The sequence below is a fragment of the Pristis pectinata genome, chromosome 21, assembly GCF_009764475.1.
Source record: "Pristis pectinata isolate sPriPec2 chromosome 21, sPriPec2.1.pri, whole genome shotgun sequence".
Lineage (NCBI taxonomy): Eukaryota > Metazoa > Chordata > Chondrichthyes > Rhinopristiformes > Pristidae > Pristis > Pristis pectinata.
The window spans coordinates 37,088,211-37,108,695 of NC_067425.1; the positions used below are offsets into that span (position 1 = coordinate 37,088,211).

General features: G+C 42.7%; 1 protein-coding gene across 11 annotated transcripts in view; it reads left to right on the plus strand.

Moving 5' to 3' along the window:
- LOC127581520 (protein CASP-like) overlaps nt 1-20,485 on the plus strand; it is a 489,061-nt gene that overhangs the window by 288,197 nt on the left and 180,379 nt on the right. For all 11 annotated transcript variants that reach the window (XM_052035991.1, XM_052035997.1, XM_052035992.1 and 8 more), the window contains 2 exons: nt 14,983-15,031; nt 15,737-15,841. In XM_052035991.1, coding sequence (XP_051891951.1) covers nt 14,983-15,031; nt 15,737-15,841 — 154 coding nt within the window. The remainder of the gene's footprint in view (nt 1-14,982; nt 15,032-15,736; nt 15,842-20,485) is intronic.

Consider the following 20,485-nt stretch of genomic DNA (forward strand, 5'->3'; position numbering starts at 1 on the left):
TAAAGCAAAAGGTCTTCAGGATTATTAAGTCCCATGTTTCTCAGAATTCTTCAATTCATTACCTGAAACTGGTTGCACTTTTGGAAACCTCACTCAAGTTGTGCAGAAGTAGATTTTACAAGTGTTCTGCACATGTGGCTTTCAAATCAAATGAGCCACTTAATAACTGTGAAAATAAAAAAGAGGCTAGAAATCTAAACACCACCTCCCCAACTCTCCCTGCATCTTAATGAGCTTCTTTTGTCTCCTTCCCAGTACTGATGATGACTCTTTGACCTGAAACATTGACTCTGTTTCTCTTCCAGCCTGACATGTTGAGTATTTCCAGCATCTTCTGTTGTATTTTACACTTAGTAACCTACTGGGTATCCCAGACATGCAGCTGAGCCCTGAACTGTGCTGAGTACTCCAGGAAGACTTTCCCCTGTGGACATTCCTCTCAGTAACAAGTATAATGCTGGGGGTGGGGGTGGGGGGGGGGCATCACCTATCAGGGCACAGCATCAGCAGCCAGTTCAGTGGCACTGTGGCTGGCTCTGAGGCTCAGCAGGGAAGGGTAAAGTCAGGCAGAGCAATAGTGATAGGAGACTCGATAGTTAGGGGGACAGACAGGAGATTCTGTGACTGACAAAGAGATGCCAAGGTGGTGTGCTGCATCTTGGGTGCCAAGGTCGAGGATGTCTTGGAGTGTCTACAGAACATTCTCGGGGGGGGGGGGGGGGGGAGAGCACGAGCGCGGTGAGCAGCCAGAGGTTGTGGTGCACTTTGGCGCTAATGACATAGGTAGAAAGAAAGGATGTAGTTGCGCTGGAGAGAGTGCAGAGGAGGTTCACCAGGATGTTGCCTAGACTGGAGCAATATAATTCTAAGGAGAGATTGGGTAGGCTTGGTTTGTTTTCCCAAGAGCCAAGGATCCTTGGGGGTGACCTGATAGAGGCATGCAAAATTATGAGGGGAAGTCTTTTCCCATGGTGGGGGAGTCTAAGACAAGAAGGCATGGGTATGAGGTTTGGAGGCGAGGGGTTTTTTCACACACAGGATAGCTGGAATTTGGAACGTGCTGCCTGAGGAAGTGGTGGAGGCAGGTACTCTTCACACCATCTATGAAGCATCTAGACAAACACTTAAATTGCCAAGACAAATATGGGTAAATGGGACCAGCTTAGATAAATACAATTATCAGCATGGGCATGGTGGGTCAAATGGACTACTTCTGTGCAGTACAACTCTATGACTCAAAGCGATTTATATTTACCAAGCCTTTTAAACACATCGGTGTCTTTTAGTTAACTTGACAGTTGAACAGGTTTGACTCTTAGATGTTGGTGAAGTGTTCACTTGCCTGTCACACCGGGGTTCTGGAGATACCACCACTTTAAGTTCACAATATCACAAGACAAGGAAGCAGAAGTAGGCCATTTGGCCCATCGAGTCTGCTCCAAAGAAAAGGAAAAAAGAAAAAGAAATGAGAAATTGGGGGGGGGGGGGCAAAAAAAACCTAACCCCAATTTCCGGCCTTATCCCCATATCCCTTGATACCCCGACTATTTAGATGTCTATCTATCTCTTCCTTAAACGCCTCCAATGATCTGGCCTCCACTGCTGTACGTGGCAAGGAATTCCACAAATTCACCACCCTCTGGCTAAAGAAATTTCTCCTCATCTCTGGTTTAAACCTGTACCTTCTAATTCTAAGATTGTGCCCTCTGGTCCTGGACTTACCCACCAAGGGAAACAGCTTGACCACATCTACTCTGTCCAGTCCTTTCAACATTTTAAATGTCTCTATGAGGTCCCCTCTCATTCTTCTGTACTCCAGTGAGTACAGTCCAAGAGCCAACAAACGCTCATCATATGCAAGCCCTTTCATTCTGGGAATCATCCTTGTAAATCTCCTCTGAACCCTCTCTAACATCAGCACATCTTTCCTAAGATACGGGTCCCAAAACTGCGCGCAGTATTCCAAATGAGGCCTCACTAGTGCCCCGTAGAGCCTCATCAACACTTCCTTACTTTTATACACTATGCCTCTCAAAATGAATGCCAACATAGCATTCGCTTTCTTTACCACCGATCCGACCTGGTGGTTAACCTTTAAGGTATCCTGCACAAGTACCCCCAAGTCCCTTTGTACTTCTGTACTTTGAATTTTCTCTCCTTCTAGATAATAATCTGCCCATTTATTTCTGTTTCCAAAGTGTACAACTGCACACTTCTCAACATTGAATCTCATCTACCATTTCCTTGCCCATTCTCCTAAACTATCTAGGTCTCTCTGCAACCTTCCTGTCTCTTCAATACTCCCTACTCCTCCACCTATCTTGGTGTCATCCGCAAACTTAGCCACAAAACCATTTACTCCATCATCCAAATCGTTAATATACAAGGTAAAAAGAAACGGCCCCAACACCGACCCCTGCGGAACACCACTAGTAACCGGTAGCCAACCAGAACAAGATCCTTTTATTCCCACCCTTTGCTTCCTGCCAACCAGCCAATGCTCCACCCATTCTGTTATCCTACCTGTAATTCCATGACCTCTCATCTTATTAATCAGTCTCTTATGTGGCACCTTGTCGAAGGCCTTTTGAATACACAACATCTACCGCCTCTCCCTTATCCACCCTACCTGTGATTTCTTCAAAAAACTCCAATAGGTTGGTCAGGCAGGATCTTTCCTTCACGAAACCATGTTGGCTTGGACCTATCTTGCCTTGCACCTCTAGGTGTTCCATAACCCCATCCTTGAGGATCGATTCCAATAACTTTCCCACCACTGACGTCAGACTAATAGGTCTGTAATTTCCTTTATGCTGCCTCCCACCTTTCTTATACAACGGAACTACATTTGCGACCCTCCAGTCCTCCGGAACCATGCCGGAGTCTATTGATTCCTGGAAAATTATCACCAATGCCTCCGCTATCTCTAAAGCCACCTCCTTCAGAACCCGGGGATGCACCTCAGCAGGTCCGGGAGAAATATCAGTCTTTAGCCCATTGAGGTTTCCTAGCACCTTCTCTCTGGTAATCTTAACTGAACTCAGTTCCATTCCATGAGACCCCTGACTAACCAGTATATTGCTGATCTCCACAGTGAAGGCCGATGCAAAATACTCATTTAGTTCTTCTGCCATCTCTTTATCATCCATTATAATCTCTCCCGCACCATTATCAAATGGTCCTATATCAATCCGTGTCTGTCTTTGACTCCTTATATATTTAAAAAAAACTCTAAGTATCCTGCCAAATGTTATCTGCCAACTTCCTTTCATAATTCATCTTTTTTTTCCTAACAACCTTCTTAGTTTCTTTCTGCAGGTTTTTAAAAGTTTCCCAGTCTTCTGTTTTCCCACTAATTTTTGCTTCCTTGTATGCCCTCCCTTTTGCTTTTATTTTAGCCTGAACCTCTCTCGTTATCCACATTTGTGCCTTTTTTCCATTCAAAACCTTTTTTCTTGGAATATATCTATCCTGTTCGAGCGTATGAAGTGAGCATTCTCATTAGTCATGGGCTGTCTTGCAAGCTGGACCTCATTTAATTGCTCGGATTGAATCCTTATCTTGAGTTTGAGAGATATGTAGGAATAGAATGAGGCCACGTAGCCCACTGTATGGAGGCTGGCTCTATAAATGAAACCTCCACTTAGCTCCATTTTTCAGCTCTTCTTCGTTGCCCCATAAATGTTTTTCTTTCTGATACATATCCAATTTCTTCTTGAAAATTACGTTTGAATCTGTTTCTGCCAGACTGTCAGGATACATATAAAGGTCATAGCCCACTGATTAACATTATTTCTCATCATCTCCTCCCCCTCTGCTGTCCATGTCCAGGCGTTATTGCCATTTATTTAATCAGTGTCCTTAGATTGCTTACGTCCCCTACCAATGTACACCAGCAAAACCACTCGTAATTTTGACTCCTCTGTTAACTTTTCCCTTAATGTGTGCAGCTGCAAGAACAGTCCTATCTTCTCTGTTCTGTCACCCTAGTTCTTGGTGCCAATCTAGTATGATGGTTGTTATAATGGGAGACTTCAACTTCCCAAATATAGACTGGAACCTGCTTAGTGCCAAAGGTTCAGATGGGATGGAATTTGTTAAATGTGTCCAGGAGGGATTCCTGATGCAGTATGTCGACAGGCCGACTAGAGGGAATGCCATGCTAGATCTAGTTTTAGGAAATGAACCGGGACAGGAGAAGGATCTATTGGTGGGTGAGCATTTGGGGGACAGTGACCATTGCTCCATAACCTTTAAAATTGTCATGGACAGGGACAGGTGCCGAGAGGACAAGAAGATATTTAATTGGGGAAGGGCGAACTATGAGGCTATAAGGAGAGAACTTGGGAGTGTAAATTGGGATGTCCTTTTCGAAGGGAAATATACCATGGAGATGTGGTCGATGTTCAGGGATCTTATGCAGGATGTTAGGGATAAATATGTCCCGGTGAGGCAGAGAAGGAATGGCAGGGTGAAGGAACCGTGGGTGACGAGAGAGGTGGAATGACTAGTTAGGGAGAAGAAGGTAGCATACATAAGGTATAAGCAGCAAGGTTCAGACAGGGCCCGTGAGGAGAGCTAGAAGGGGGCATGAAAAGGCATTGGCTAGTAGTGTTAAGGAAAATCCCACGTACGTGAAATAGGAGGATGGCTAGGGTAAAGGTAGGTCCGATTAAAGACAAAGGTGGGAGGATGTGCCTGGAGGCGGCGGAAGTGCAAGAAGTTCTCAATGAATACTTCTCTTCGGTATTCACCAAGGAGAGGGTTCTTGATGACGCGGAAGGGATTGCTGGTAAGGGTAATGTTCTCGAGGTTGTAGATATCAAGAGAGAGGATGTGTTGAAGTTGTTAAATAATATTAAGACAGATAAATCTCCGGGGCCTGACGGGATATTCCCCAGGCTGCTTCGAGAGGCGAGGGAGGAGATTGTTGAACTGCTGGTAAGGATCTTTGAGTCCTCGTTGTCCATGGGGATGGTGCCGGAGGATTGGAGGGTGGCGAATGTTGTCCCCTTGTTCAAAAATGGTAGTAGGGATAGTCCAGGGAATTACAGACCAGTGAGTCTCACGTCTGTGGTGGGTAAGCTGTTAGAAAGGATTATAAGAGATAGGATCTTTGAACACCTAGAGAATCATGGACTGATTAGGGACAGCCAGCATGGCTTTGTGAAGGGAAGATCTTGCCTCACAAGCCTGATACAGTTCTTTGAGAAGGTGACGAGGAAGATTGATGAGGGTAGTGCGGTGGATGTGGTCTGTATGGATCTTAGTAAGGCGTTTGATAAGGTTCCTCATGGTAGGCTTCTTCAGAAGGTCAGAGGCCAAGGGATCCAGGGAAGCTTGGCTGTGTGGATTAGGAATTGGCTTGCCTGTAGAAAGCAGAGGGTTGTGGTGGAGGGAGTGCCCTCGGATTGGAGGGCAGTGACTAGTGGTGTCCCGCAGGGATCGGTTCTGAGACTTCTACTTTTTGTGATATTTATAGATGACTTAAATGAGGGGGTGGAAGGCTGGGTTAGTAAGTTTGCGGACAACACTAAGATCGGCGGTGTTGTGGATAGCGTGGAGGTCTGTCGGAGCTTACAGAGGGATATTGATAGGATGCCGAGCTGGGCTGACAAGTGGCAGATGGAGTTCAATCTGGAGAAGTGTGAGGTGGTACACTTTGGAAGGACAAACTCCAGGGCAGAGTACAAGGTAAATGGCAAGGTACTTGGCAGTGTAGAGGAGCAGAGGGATCTGGGGGTTCATATTCACAGTTCACTGAAAGTTGCCTCACAGGTGAATAGAGCAGTTAAGAAGGCCTATGGGATGTTAGCTTTCATAAATCGTGCGATTGAGCTTAAGAGCCACGAAGTGATGATGCAGCTTTACAAAACTCTAGTTAGACCACACTTAGAGTACTGTGTTCAGTTCTGGTCGCCGCATTATAGGAAGGATGTGGAGGCTTTGGAGAGGGTGCAGAGGAGATTTACCAGGATACTGCCTGGATTAGAGCATATGGAATATGAGGAGAGGTTTAAGGTGCTAGGGCTTTATTCACTGAAAAGGAGGAGGATGAGAGGAGACATGATAGAGGTATATAAAATATTGAGAGGAATAGATAGAGTAGACAGTCAGCGCCTCCTTTCAAGGGCACCAATGCTCAATACAAGAGGGCATGGCTTTAAGGTTATGGGTGGGAGGTTCAAGGGAGATGTCAGGGGGAGGTTGTTCACCCAGAGAGTGGTTGGTGCATGGAATGCACTGCCTGGGGTGGTGGTGGAGGCAGATACCTTGGACAGGTTCAAGAGTCTGTTGGGTAGGCACATGGAGGAATGTGAGATAGAGGGATATGCGGGAGGAAAGGGTTAGATAGTGTGAGGGTGGTTTGATGGACGGCACAACATGGTGGGCCGAAGGGCCTGTTTTGTGCTGTATGGTTCTATGGTAAACCAGCTCTGTACACTCAGGATGGTGCCTTGAATTCGATACGATCCTCTAAATGAGGGCTAATAAGATTTACCATAATTTTTCCTGTTCAAAAACATCCAGGGTCGTTTCCCTTAAAATGTTTTAGCATTTTGTCCTGGGCCACTGATTGCTGCATCCTTTTAAACATCATTACACTTGATTATTAAAATATAAGTTTAATACACTTGAAAATTAAGCAAATGGATCAAAACTCACAAGCAAGGTCAACGATTCATATATTCAGTTGTTTAGTGAAATGCTGAAACTTTTCCTCTGAACCATAGAACAATACGGCACAATACAGACCCTTTGGCCCACCATGTTGTGCCGCCCTCTGATTAGCCAAAATCCAAGTGAACGATCCATAAAGTGATCTACATTTAAAGAATTGTGTGCTTTTTGTTAGATTTACTGTCATAAATTCCTCCATCCACCAACTCCTCTCGCCCCTTCTTAGGCAGTCCTACAGGATTGAGGATGACATGCATCAGCTCCAGTTCAGGGGGCTTTGAGGAGACTGTTAGACAGTGGAACAGTACACCATAGGAACAGGCCCTTTGGCCCATGATGTTGTGCCAAAGTAATTAAACTAGTAATTGAATGCCTAACTAAACTAATTCTTTCAGCCTACACAATGTCCATACTCCTCCATTCTCTGCACATTCACATGCCTATCTAAGAGCCTCTTAAATGCCTCTACCATATCTGCCTTCACTACCACCCCGGCAATGGATTCCAGGCATCCACCACTCTCTGTATAAAAACTTGCCCTGCACATCTCTTTTGAACTTATCCCCCTTCACCTTAAATGCATGCCATCTAGTATTGGACAGCTTGTCTTTAAGCACCCTCCAGATGTCAGATGTGGACTTGCCCAAATACAGCTGTTCCCAATTAAAAGTCCTTAATTCCTGCCTAATAGTCTTGTAATTTGCCCTGCCCCAATTTAATACTCTCCTGCTAGGTCCATACTTATCCTTATTCATAACTATCTTAAAGCTTAAGGAGTTGTGATCACTATTTCCGAAATGTTCCCCACTGAAATGTCAGTCACCTGGCCAGGCTTATTTCCCATTACCAGGTCCAGTATGGTCCATCCTTTAGTGGGACTATACACATACTGGTTTAAGAAACCTTCCTGGATGCACCTAACAAATTCCGCCCCGTCCAGGCCTCTTGCTCTAAGGAGGTCCCAGTCTATACTGGGGAGGTTGAAGTTGCTCATGACAACAACCCTGTTGTTTTTGCTCCTATACCTAATCTGCCTACATAGCTATTCCTCAGTGTCCCGGTGGCTATGCTTTGTCAGGTTCATAGCTCGTTTTTGGATTCACAAGGTGCTGCTGCACACATGCTGTCTATGCTTGTCGTTGAACTAGGATTGGTCGCTTATTGGTATTGGTATTGGTTTATTATTGTCACTTGTACCAGGGTACAGTGAAAAACTTGTCTTACAAATTGATTTTACAGGTCAATTCATTACACAGTGCAGTTACTTCAAGTTAGTACAGAGTGCATTGATGTAGTACAGGTAAAAAAAATAACAGTACAGAGTAAAGTGTCACAGCTACGGAGAAAGTGCAGTGCAATAAGGTGCAAGGTCACAACAAGGTAGATTGTGAGGTCATAGGTCATAGTTCATCTCATTGTATAAGATCTTATCATTGGGGTAGAAGCTGTCCTTAAGTCTGGTGGTACGTGCCCTCAGGCACCTGTATCTTCTACCCGATGGAAGAGTAGAGAAGAGGGAATGTCCCGGGTGGGTGTATCATGATAGTAATGGTGAAGTAAGCAAATGTCACGGCATGAGATGGCAGATTGTGGTGGGGTACAACTCTGCTACTGGCAGTGACCCACGATAGCTCCTGAGTGAACAGTTTTCAGGCGCTGGATCTGTCCTTCCAGTATTGTCATGGAGAGAGCCGTCAGTGTAGCTAGACAGTGAGAATGATCCTGTGTCTTGTTTTGCTCAGCACCTGCCACATTTGAGGTACTTTGCCATGGGTCTTGAGTTCAGGTGAGTTAAATGATTATTGAACCAGAAGCATTTTTCAGACAGTCGAATCAATGTTGCCAAGACTTGATTACTTAATCCAGTTTATTTAATTGATTGAATTTAAATTTCCCAACTGCTGGGTTGGGATTTGAACTGTCTCAGAATTGTTAGTCCTGTTCTCTAGATTATTTGTACTTGGGCAATTGATGACTTTGCTCTACTCCAGTTCTGTGGATGTTGAGGTGGTTGACAGGGCTAATGTGACATCCACACACCATGTTCATTGAGGCAGGAGGCGGAAGTGTAGTATGGGATTTTTTGCCATTTCATTGGTCTTCCACATGCTTCTCACAAAGAGCCCTGAGGTTCCTGGTGTCTTTCCATGTACTACTTTTGCTTTTTGAATGGTCATGGGTCATGGAATTCAAGTTGGTCAGGAGCACACATTTCTTTGGGGGGCTTTTGAGAGCATCCTTGAAATGTTTCTCCAGAAACTGGGTAATCTCTTGCTGTGACTGAACTTAGTGTAAGGCCTATTCCAGGAGTCTGGCATCAGAGCTGGCTGGGTGTAATTCAAGTCTTGAAGCTGGGGATGTTGGCCTTAGCTTGTGTGCTGATGTTAATTTGCTTTTGCTGCCAGTGGATTTGGAAGATTTTACAGAAATGGCAGTGTTGTGGTATCTCTCTAATGCTTTGAGGTGTCTGCTGTGGGCACTGTATCCTTAGGTAACTTCCACTATCCATCACTCGACCAATTTTTGTGTCATCTGAAACTTACTAATCAGACCATTTACATTCTCATCAAAGTCATTCATATTTATTAAAAACAACAAAGGACCCAGCAACAATCCCCGTGGTACACCACTTGTTACAGACTTCCAGTCAGTCAAACACCCATCCACTACTACCCTCTGCCTTGAACTACGGAACCTATGGAACTACGAACTATGGAACCTATGCGAGGCCATTGTGAGAGCAAAAAGGCAATTCTGTGTGAAGTTAGAGACACAATTGGATGCATGACAGCTGTGGCAAGGTTTGCATTGCCATTACTTCCTATAAGGCATAATACCTAACAGCATAAATGGGACTGATGCTTCACTCCCTGATGAGCTCAACCCCTTTTAAGCACGCTTTGAAAGGGAGAATAACATTATGCCTGTGTGAATCCCCACAGCATCTGGCGACCCTGTGATCTCTGTCCCAGAGGCCAACGTCAGAACATCCTTCAAGAGGGTGAACCCTCACAAGGTGTGAGGCCCTGATGGTGTACCTGGCCGGGTACTGAAAATCTGTGCCGACCAACTGGCTGAAGTATTCAAGGACATACTCAACCTCTCACTGCTGCAGTCAGAGGTTCCCACCTGCTTCAAAAGGGCATCAATCATACCTGTGCCCAAGAAGAGCAGAGTGAGCTGCCTCAATGACCATTGCTCGGTAGCACTCACATCTGCTGCGATGAAATGCTTTGAGAGGTTGGTCATGGCTAGAATTAACTCCCGCCTGGACCCACTGCAATTTGCCTACCGCCACAACAGGCCTACAGCGAATGCGATTTCACTGGCTCTCCACTCGGCCTTGGAGCACCTAGACAACAGCAAAACATACTGTTTTGGGCTGCTGTTGATCGATTACGGCTCAGCGTTCAGTACCGTCATCTCCTCGGTACTAATCAACAGTATTGCTTCCCTTAGCATACTGGGAAAGATCCCATCAGCCTCTATGGGAATTATCCATCCAAATGTGCTCCAGTATTTCCCACACTTCCTCTTTCCTGCTATAGATATGCTCCAGAATATCAGCATATCTCTCCCTTAACTCCCGTCCCTCCACGTCCTTTCCCCTGGTGAATACCGATCAGAAATGTTTATTTAGGATCCTTCTCATATCCCCTGGCTCCACAAATGGAGTACCTCTTTGGTCCTTGAGGGGATCTACTCTTTCCTTAGCTACTATCTTGCTAGGGGTGGCACAGTAGCGTAGCGGTTAATGTGACGCTATTACAGTGCCAGCGATCGGGGTTCAATTCCCATTGCTGTCTGTAAGGAGTTTGTTCTCCCAGTGTCTGCGTGTGTTTCCTCCGGGTGCTCCAGTTTCCTCCCACATTCCAAAGACGTACGGGTAGGTTAACATGGGTTTAAATGCACAGCGTGGACTTGTTGGGCCAGAAGGGCCTCTTACCATGCTGTAAATAAATAAAGTTTAAATACATTTCTAAAACATTTTAGGATTCTCCTTAATCTGATTTGCCAAGGTCATTTCATAGTCCCCTTTTGCTCTCCTTTCATTATTAAGTTCTCTCCTGCATCTACATTCTTTGTTCTATCCCCTATAAACCTCAAAGGGCTCATTCAATTCCGGTTTCCTAAACCTGACATACACTTCTTTTCCTTGACTAAACCTTCAAAGTTCTTCATTAACCAAGGTTCCCTAATCTTACTGTCTTTGCTTCCCACCCTTGCAGGGACACGCTGACTCTGAACTCTTACTGTCACGCTCTTAAATGCCTCCTACTTATTGCATGTTGTTATTGGATGCTCTTAGAGGATCTTTGTCACAAGTAATGCTTACTAATAGTTCCTGCCTGATTATATATAAAAATAATAGAACTCAAAATAAAAACAGAGAACGCTGGAAATGCTCAGCAAGTCAGTTTTATGAACAGAAAATCAGAAGGGTCTTCGACCTGAAGCATTAACTGTTTCTCATTCTGCAGATACTTCCTGTCCTGCTGAGTAGTTGCAGCATTTTCTGTTCACGTTTCAGTCTTCCAGCTTCTGCAGTTTTTGAATTTTCATAGCACTCAAAATATTCAGCAGTTCCTATAACGAGCTTAATTGTGTTATCAGATTTCAGACTGCACAGTTGTTGGGATGTGGGTGTTCTTGCCAAACCTGCATTATTATCAGTTTTGTGATGGTGGTGGCTGCCTTGTTGGTTGTCTCACAATGGTTTTAAGTGGAATGTTGGTGGAATGACAGTGGCGAAAGATTTGGTGCTTTTTGATTGATGAGCTCCAGAATCAGCCCCATAATGTGTTTCTAATGTAAAGAACTGGTATGAGAAATGAGGCCATGCTAATAATGCAAGTGGTCGTACTGATTACTGTAATAGTGGATAGTTTAATAGAACAGCATTCTTAAGTCCAATAAATTTTCATTTTCTTTGAAATGGAAATTAAGACCCATAAGGTAATGTAACTGCGTTAGATTAAGTTTTATTTACAGGATATGAATACAGTAATTGTATATTACAATTCATGACAACATTTGATTTTTAAATCCAGATAGGGAAGTGATTCCCAGTTGATAACTTGTCTGTGAGTGACTGCAAACATGCTGGAACATCCCTTTGTATGCTTAATGTAGTTTGTACAATAAGAAAAGAGCATATCTTGAAGAATTAATGAGGTGAAAATGGGGATTGGTTGTTGAGTATATGAACGTAAAATAATAGGAGCAGGTGTGGGCCATCTGACAACAATAACCCAATTACCAAATACCAAGGAAGATGGTATCAGAGCATCCACCATCTCTAAAGCCGCTTCCTTCACAACTCTAGGATGTGGATCATCTGGTCAGCTTTTGAGCTCACCAACTTCTCTAGTATTATTTTTTGATTAAACGTTTTCGCCAGACTCTAATATATCCAGTAGCTTTTGTGTGTCTTCTGTGGAAACAGTCATTGTTTAATTCCTCTGACATTTTCTTATTCCATTTCGCAAATTCTTTTTTTGTACAAGGATCTACCATTGTCCTTGCTGATCTTTTCCTTTTTATATATCTTTTAAACCTCTTGCAGTCATTTTGTTTTTGTTTTCTGGAGTCATAGAGCAATACAGCATGGATACAGGCCCTTCGGCTCAACTAGACCATACCATTCACATTGTCTACCCACCTAGTCCCAATTTCCTGCATTTGGCCCATATCCCTCCATCTACCTATCCAAATGCTTCTTAAATGATACTATTGTACCTGCCTCAACCACTTCGTCTGGCAGCTCGTTCCATACACTCACCACCCTCTGCATGAAAAACTTGCCCCCTGGTCCCTTTTAAATCCTTCCCCTCTCACCCTATATCTATGCCCCCTAGTTTTGGGCTCCCCTACCCTGGGGAAAAGACTGTTACCGTCCACCTTATCTGTGCCTCTCATAATTTTAAACATTCCTATCAGGTCGCCCCTCATCCTCATACATTCCAAGGAATAAAGACCCAGCCTGGCCCTATAACTCAGAGCCTTGAGTCCTGGCAACATCCTCGTAAATCTTTTCTGCACTCTTTCCAGTTTAACCATGTCTTTCCCATAACAGGGCGACCAAAACTGTACACAGTACAATTACTTGTAATTATCCAGCCAGCTGTTAAATGCAGAAATTTTACTGGCGTATTTAACTGGCATCTTAACTGTTTTGCTTCTTTTGGAGACAGTAATAGGCCCATTTCATCTAAAATTCAGTACTTTTGCTTTTTTTTGAGAGGGTGGGAGGACATTTGCTAATAAAATTATACAAAGCCTATAAATTTAAATTGGCATCCACCATTTTCCTGTTGCAAGAAATGTGTTCCCATTTATCAGGTAGTAATACCTGGTATATTTCATTTCATATAGGATGTGAATGGCATTACAACTGTGCATTAGAGTCCAAGTCCATTTTTGATGCTACTATTGACACAGTTACTAAATGATTATGGTGAGAGCCTTTGAAGTAAGAAAGCAGTGAGTACAGGATACTGTAGAAAGTCATTATATGAACAATTGAAATCTCCAGAAACCTCAGGCTACCCACTTTCTGTGTGTAGCCACGGCATCTACAATTTTATTGCCATTTCAATTAATACCACGTGAAGTTTTGCTTTTATTAACTGTTTAGTTAATAAAAATTCAGTCATACTTCTTAGGACTTAGGCATTTGTGGACTGAGTTTAGTTATGAAATGGAAACCAATCATAAGGTGTAGGCAACCTGTCCTTTCTTGACAGTTTATATACACACAGGTTAAGCTGTGAATGATTGAACCTGACCCCTGATCCCATTATTCCCTAATTAATTTGTATTGGTATTAATTTATTGTTGTCACATGTACCGAGATACAGTGAAAAACTTTGTTTTACAAGCCATCCATACTGATCATTTCAAAACATAAGTACTTTGGGGCAGGACAAAGGAAAAGTAATACCAGAATGCAGAATATAGTGTTACAGTTACAGTTACAGAGAATGTGCAGTGCAGGTTGACAGCAAGGTGCAAAGGCGAGGACAAAAGTTTATCTTTACTGTACAAGAGGTCCAGTCAAGAGTCTTATAACTGTGGATAGAAGCTGTTCTTGAGCCTGGTGGTGCATGCTTTCAAGCTTTTGTATCATCTGCCTGGTGGAAAGGGGGGGGGGGGGGAAGAAGAGAGAATTTCCATGGTGGGAAGGGTCTTTGATTATGCTGGCTGCTTTCCCTAGACTGCGAGAAGTGTAGACAGAGTCATGGAGGGGAGGCTGGTTTTCGTGATGGTCTGAGCTGTGTCCACAATGCTCTGCAATTTCTTGTGGTTTCAGGCAGAGCAGTTGCCATACCAAGCCGTGATACCTCTGAATAGGATACATTATATGGTGCATCTATAAAAATTGGGGAAGGTCAATGGGGACATGCGGAATTTCCTCAACCTGCTGAGGAAGTAGAGGTGTTGGAGTGCTTTGTTGGCCATATTGTCAATGTGGTTGGACCAGGACAAGCTCTTGGTGGATTTTATAACTTGGAACTTGAAGCTGTCTATCATCTCCACCTCAGCACCATTGATACATACAGGTGCATATGCTCCGTCCCATTTCTTAAAGTCAATGACCAGCTCCTTTGTTTTGCTGACATTGAGGGAAAGGTTGATGTCTGACACCATGCCACTGGGCTTTCTATCTTCCCTGTACTCTGTATCATCGTTGTTTGCGATCTGGCTCACTATCGTGGTGTCATCTGCGATCCAGTTGCAAAGGGAGGTGCTGAGTTTGGAGTTGAGTTTGTTTGGAATTATGGTATTGATGTTAGAATTAAGTCAGAACTAGAATCTGTGATACATATTCAGTGCTTTTCATGCACTGAGCTTTCCTTTGTAATGTATTCTTTTTTTTTCAATTTTCCTGCGAGTCCTCCCCTGTGTAAGAGACTCTTAAGCTTCTTGTTCTTGGTACATACTCCATATTTCCACTGCTGGGACAGCAGACTGGAGCAGATTTTCTTCATTGGTATAATGTAGGAGGGAACTTTGCAAAGCTAAGATGTGGAGTGAGGAAGTGTCAGGTATCAGAGCGCCTATGCAAAATGTAGCTATAATTTGGGCAACTGAATGCAGCCAAATGAAATGGATCAAGATGCTGCAACATCTGATATATAGAACAAAACCTCTGGATGAAATGTGTTTTCCAGTGTTACCTTAAGGACATTTCCTTACGCAAAATATTTATTGGAGTGAGGATTTCTTTTTATTGCACAGGCATATCTGCACTGAATTTAGGATTTTAATTTACTTGGTTTCTACTTGAATCTGTTACAGAGCAGATGAAATTGAAATGATCATGACAGATCTGGAACGAGCCAATCAGGTAACAGATTTTGATGTTTTCATTTAGAGTTTTGGCGACTGATTTTGCTCTTGCAGTTTCTCACTCCTTTTGCATCTTCCTCCTCTTCCCATCTCCTTGCCTCTCTCATTCTTCCTCCCATCCCATCCTGTCTGCTTACCTCCCTCCTTCTCCTTGGACTCACAGAGTCATACAGCAGGGAAACAGGCTATTCGGCCCATCACATCCATGCTGACCAGTGAGCACCATTCCTTCTCCTGTGCCGTATTTTCTCCACCCTCTCCTTCCTCTAGCCCTCCTCATCACTCTCCTCCTAGCTTGTCCCACTTCTCTGTATACCCTCCCCTTCTCTGGTTTTGAATTCTGCTCTCCCTCCCCATAACAAGTAAAATCCCCTTTGGTCTCATCTGTGCAAAAAGAAATTGAATAAAAGAATCTCGTTCCACTTGTTTTTGTTCTGTCTGAAAAATTCACTGAGCTGCAACATTAATATCAGCAGGGATTCCTTGCTCCTGGCGTTAAATTGCTGTCATAATCACTCAATTATTTCCTCCTTGTACGGTTTAAAATGAATATCCATCACTTCCAGTATTTTCTTTTTACATTTATTAGGTTGACTGTTAAGGAAAATCTGTTATAGTCAGTGGCGCAGAAATTGATTAATGGGTCCATAAAATTTGTCAGCTGTTCAATGAGTAAGTTTTGTTTTTCTCCCCTTTTTCTCAGAGGGCAGAAGTGGTTCAGAGAGAGGCAGAGTCCTTACGAGAGCAGCTTTCCTCAGCTAACAAATCCCTTCAACTGGCCACTCAGATTCAGAAAGCTCCTGATGTGGTAAGGCATTAAAGAATATGAATCAGATGAAGGATTGACTGATAATCACATTTTTCATTTTAAAACATATATTTTCCAAATGGTTTTGTTGTTAATTCAGTTGACAAATCCCCAGGATCTGATGACTCACATTGGGATTTGAAGGAGGTAACTTTGGAGGTAGCGAATGGACTGGTTGTCATCTTCCATAGATTCTAGAAGTCCTATGTTGCAGAGCTGAGTGTGACACTTTCTGAGTTCAATCACCTCACTCCAGAAGTTGCAATGGACACTTCCAGTCACAATTGAGCTGGTTGACGTAAGTTTTTTGTGGCCATTGTCTGGGAAATGCACAGGCAAATTGCAGAAGGGTGCAAGAATTTCAGAATATTGATGACCTATTATCCCAATATAAATGGGAAAATAACAGCATCAAGGTGAATTCTGGAAATGTGCCAGCAGGCAAGGAAGCAGTCACAGGAATAAGTTGCAGTAAAAGTGCATTTGGGAATAGTTTTATAAAATGGGCCTGGAAAAATGACATGTGAAAATATTCACCTGAAGGAATTTGCCAGCTTACAGTAGAGGGGTTTTAATTTACTTTTGGGTTTCATGTAGATTTGAAGAAACATATTAGGTTGAATGAATGAAAAGTAATAAATTTCTGGAGTAAGCTCACAAAATTGTTGCAGAAAACTGTCATCAAACCAAGAAGAGTGCAGCCCCTATTAGTAATGAGTAACAAGCCAGATGTAGTTAAGTTTCACAGTACATGAACATTTATCTAAAAGCAGCCATACTACGATTGAGTTCAATGTAGTGATTGAAAGAGAGAAGTGTGAACAAAATAGTGGATGTCGTGAAGGATGACTCTCGCAGTGAGCCAGTGACTGTATATGGTAAAGTCAGGAAATGTGCTCGTGGGTGAAACAACAGTAGAGCAGTGGGAGATGTTTATAAAGGAACTCAGTGACACTGGATCACTTGTGCTCCCAAGGGACAAGTGAACTTGTTGCCACAAAAAAAAGCTTCCTGGACTACTGAAGGTAGGATAAACCTAATGGAGAATGCATCTAGATAAAATAGTCATTGAGAAATCAGAAGAAACCCTTTTGCTCAGAGAGTGGTGAGGAGGTGGAACTCTTCACTAAAGGGAATAAGTGAGGTGAGTTGTACAGGTGCATTTAAGGGGAGACTGGAAAAGCACATGGAGAGAAGAGTTATGCTGATGGATTTAGATGAGAAAAGTTGGGAGAAGGCTCAAATGGAGCATAAACATCAGCCTGGACTGATTGGATAGAATTGCCTATATTAGTGCTGTACATCCTGTCCTATGTAATCCTAAGTAAATAAAACAAGCTTGCGGCAGTGATGGTGTAATGACCAGGATCAGTGGTGGGGTTAATCATATTAATGGGCAAACAAATTGACAAATGTTTGAAGGATGAGTTTGAAGACTGCATTTACATAATGTATACATTATGGAACCAACCAGGCAATAGGGCATTTTGACTTTATTTTGTGTTGACAGTTAATAAAGTAATCTCAATAAAAGACGAGATTCTGTCAGAAAAAAGTGCTCACAGCATGACAGAAGTTTATATTTATATTGAGAGGGATACAGTTCAGTGAAACAAGAGTCTTCAAATTACATAAAACCAGATACATAGAAATGAGGAAATGAATTGGGTATGATAGATTTAGCAAATTTGATTAAAAGGTTTGCCAGGCAATAAATAACAGTGATTGTTTTGAAGAAACATTTTGCAACGCTCAATAAATGCACATTCCAAGGAGAAATAAAAGCTGTATGGAATACGTTAATATATCATTGCTTAATAAAGAGGCAAAGGATAGCTTTGCATGAAAAGACAAAAAAAGGTCAAAAGTCGAGTTTATTGTCATATGCCCATGTACATGTGTGCATGGGTGCAATGAAAAACTTACTTGCACTAGCATCAGAGGCACATATCAGCATTCACAAGAAAAACATAAACTAAACTCAAATTATACACAATTTTTACAAAAAAGAACACAATTAGGTAAAAAAGAAACACAAAGTCCATTTTAGTGCAAAGTGATCAAAGTGGTCATAGTGGTCCTAAACTGTAGTGATTGAGGTTGTGCAGGTTGGTTCAAGAACAGAATGGTTGAAGGGAAGTAGTTGTTCTTGAACCTAGATGGTGCTTCAAAGCAGTGAAATACCCCAAATTTATGGAAGTGGAGTATTTGGCCTGGACCAGCCCTATGTGGGTGCAATCCATGAAGTCCTATTCCTTGCCCTTGCAGGTTCTTTTGTATCAGATGGTTGTCCAACTAATTATTGAATGTTGTAATTTCTGCCTCCGCTGCTACTTGCCTGACAATTACCACTACTAAGCTTGACAATTGGGAGAGTTTTAGGAAGCAGTAAAGCAGTTTTTAGAAGATAAAAACATTGATCAAGTGATTGATGATAGTGTATGAGAGTAAACTTGCAAAACAAAACCATAGTGTCATTACTATGGGAAACATAAATGTAGCAGAAGATCTGATGACAGTGAGAAGCTTTAAGTAATTAGTATTGCTTTAGCAAGATGGGTCAGGCAAATTATCTGGACATTGTAGCAGGCAACCGAGGTGGCATCTGCGATAGGAAAAGAGCTGAGTAAAGATTTTCCAAAATATTTTTGGTTCTGGAACAGTCTCACCAAAGTGGAAGGAAGGAAAATGTAGCACAGTTTCTCAGAAGAGGAGAGGGAGATCGTTTTACAAACTGTAGATGGGTTAACCTCACATCAGTTTTTGGGAAGTGTTGGAATTTGTTATGAAGAGTGAGGTAGCAGGGTGCTTAGAAAATCATGATATTATTAGGCAGAATCAGCAAGGATTTATGGAAAGAATTGTGTTTTCTGAGGATGAAGGACTCATGCATTTTGGAGTGAACCTAGAGAATTAATTACAGAACAGAAAACAAATGAGTCATTTTGATCATGGTAGGGTGTTACAAGTAGGGTGGCAAAAGGATCCATACTAAATGCTCAAGTATTTATGATCTGTATGAAAGGCAAAGTGCCATATGAAAGATTTCTGGCTAGGTGGGAAAATGAGTTCAAAAGAATCTGCAAAGAGATTTTGACATGTTAATGGAGCAGGTGAAGTGTGAGCTGCTAATTACCACCTCCTTCCCTCTCTCAGCTGTCCACTGCAGTCTGTAAGCTTGTTCTGATGTATCTTTCACACTGCCATTATCATCCAGCCAGGGATCGACCCTGGTTCAGTAAGTGCTGAAGAATCTGCCCATGGAGATGTCAACCTGGTGAAGGTACAAGTTAAGCATGGTGATGGGAGAAGGTGTTTCCAACAAATCCACCACCCTTAATGAATGTGGAGTCCAGCATGAGAGCCAAAGAGAAGCATTTGAAGTTATCTTCAGCCAGATGTGTCATCTGCATAATCAATCTGGACCACTTCCTGTGGTCATAAGAGCCAGTCAGCAAACAATTTGATTCACTCTGGATGGCATGAAGACGCAGCAGATGACACCTAACACAGTGCTAGAGTTATGGAACCTGACGGCATCTCCACTGCAGTGCTAAAGATGTGCTCTAGGAATATAGGTGCCTTTAAAAAGCTGTTACTGTGCAGCTCCCACACTGGCATTTGCTGAGATATGTCCTCACCAAATCCAATTCGTGCAATTACTGCCTCAACAATTGACTCTTGACCATCGGCAACGCGGTGCATGTTCAACACTTCTATCAAGGGACACCATGCTGCTCACTAGGGCCAGATTTGGCCCCAACCTGGACTGCAGGCTCTCAACATCAAGAAGGGGAATTGCCACCATTTTCCCAAGGTTGATAAAGTTTAGCCAATGACACTGGCTTTGCCACCAGTGCTCATATTCTGTAAATGAAAGTACATTGAGTGGGCAAGGAGTTGGCATCTGAAGTATTACATAGGAAAACATGAGGTTAATATGCAGGAAAATAGAAAAACAGATTTTTTAAAGTGGGAAGAAATCAATAAATATTTACAGTGAAATTTAGGCTGGTTCACGAATCACAAAATTAACCTGCAGATATAGCAATCAGTTCAGAGGACAATGGTACGTTGGCTTTGATTGCAAGAGAATTTGAGTAAGAGGAAGGAAGGAAGTGCTGCTATAGTATCAGAGTCATATTTGGAGAACCAAATAAAGTTTGATCTCTAGGCCTAAGGAAGGAGATAATCTGGCTTGGAGGTGGTGCAGGGTAGATACACTGGATTGATGCCTGAGTTGAGCAGCTTGTCCTATGAGGGGAAATTGAGTAACGTTTTCTGGGGCATCCACTGCAGTTTAGATGCATGAGAGGTTATCACACTGGAACAGAAGATTCTGATAGGTCTGATGAAATGCCACTGACCTGAAATAAGGACTCTGTTTCTCTACACAGTTGTTGCCTGACCTGTTGAGTATTTCCAGCATTGTTTTTGTTTTCATGTAGTGAAGGGATTCTGAAAACATGGATGCATTGGACTGTTCCCCTATGTTACAGAGTCTGGAGCAAAGCTGAGCAAAAGGGGTCCACTATTTAGTATTGGGCTGAAGAGAATTCTCTTTATTCACATAGGGAGTTATAAACCTTCGGAATTCTGTGTCCCATAGGCCTGTGGATGATCAATATGAGTCTGTTCACACTA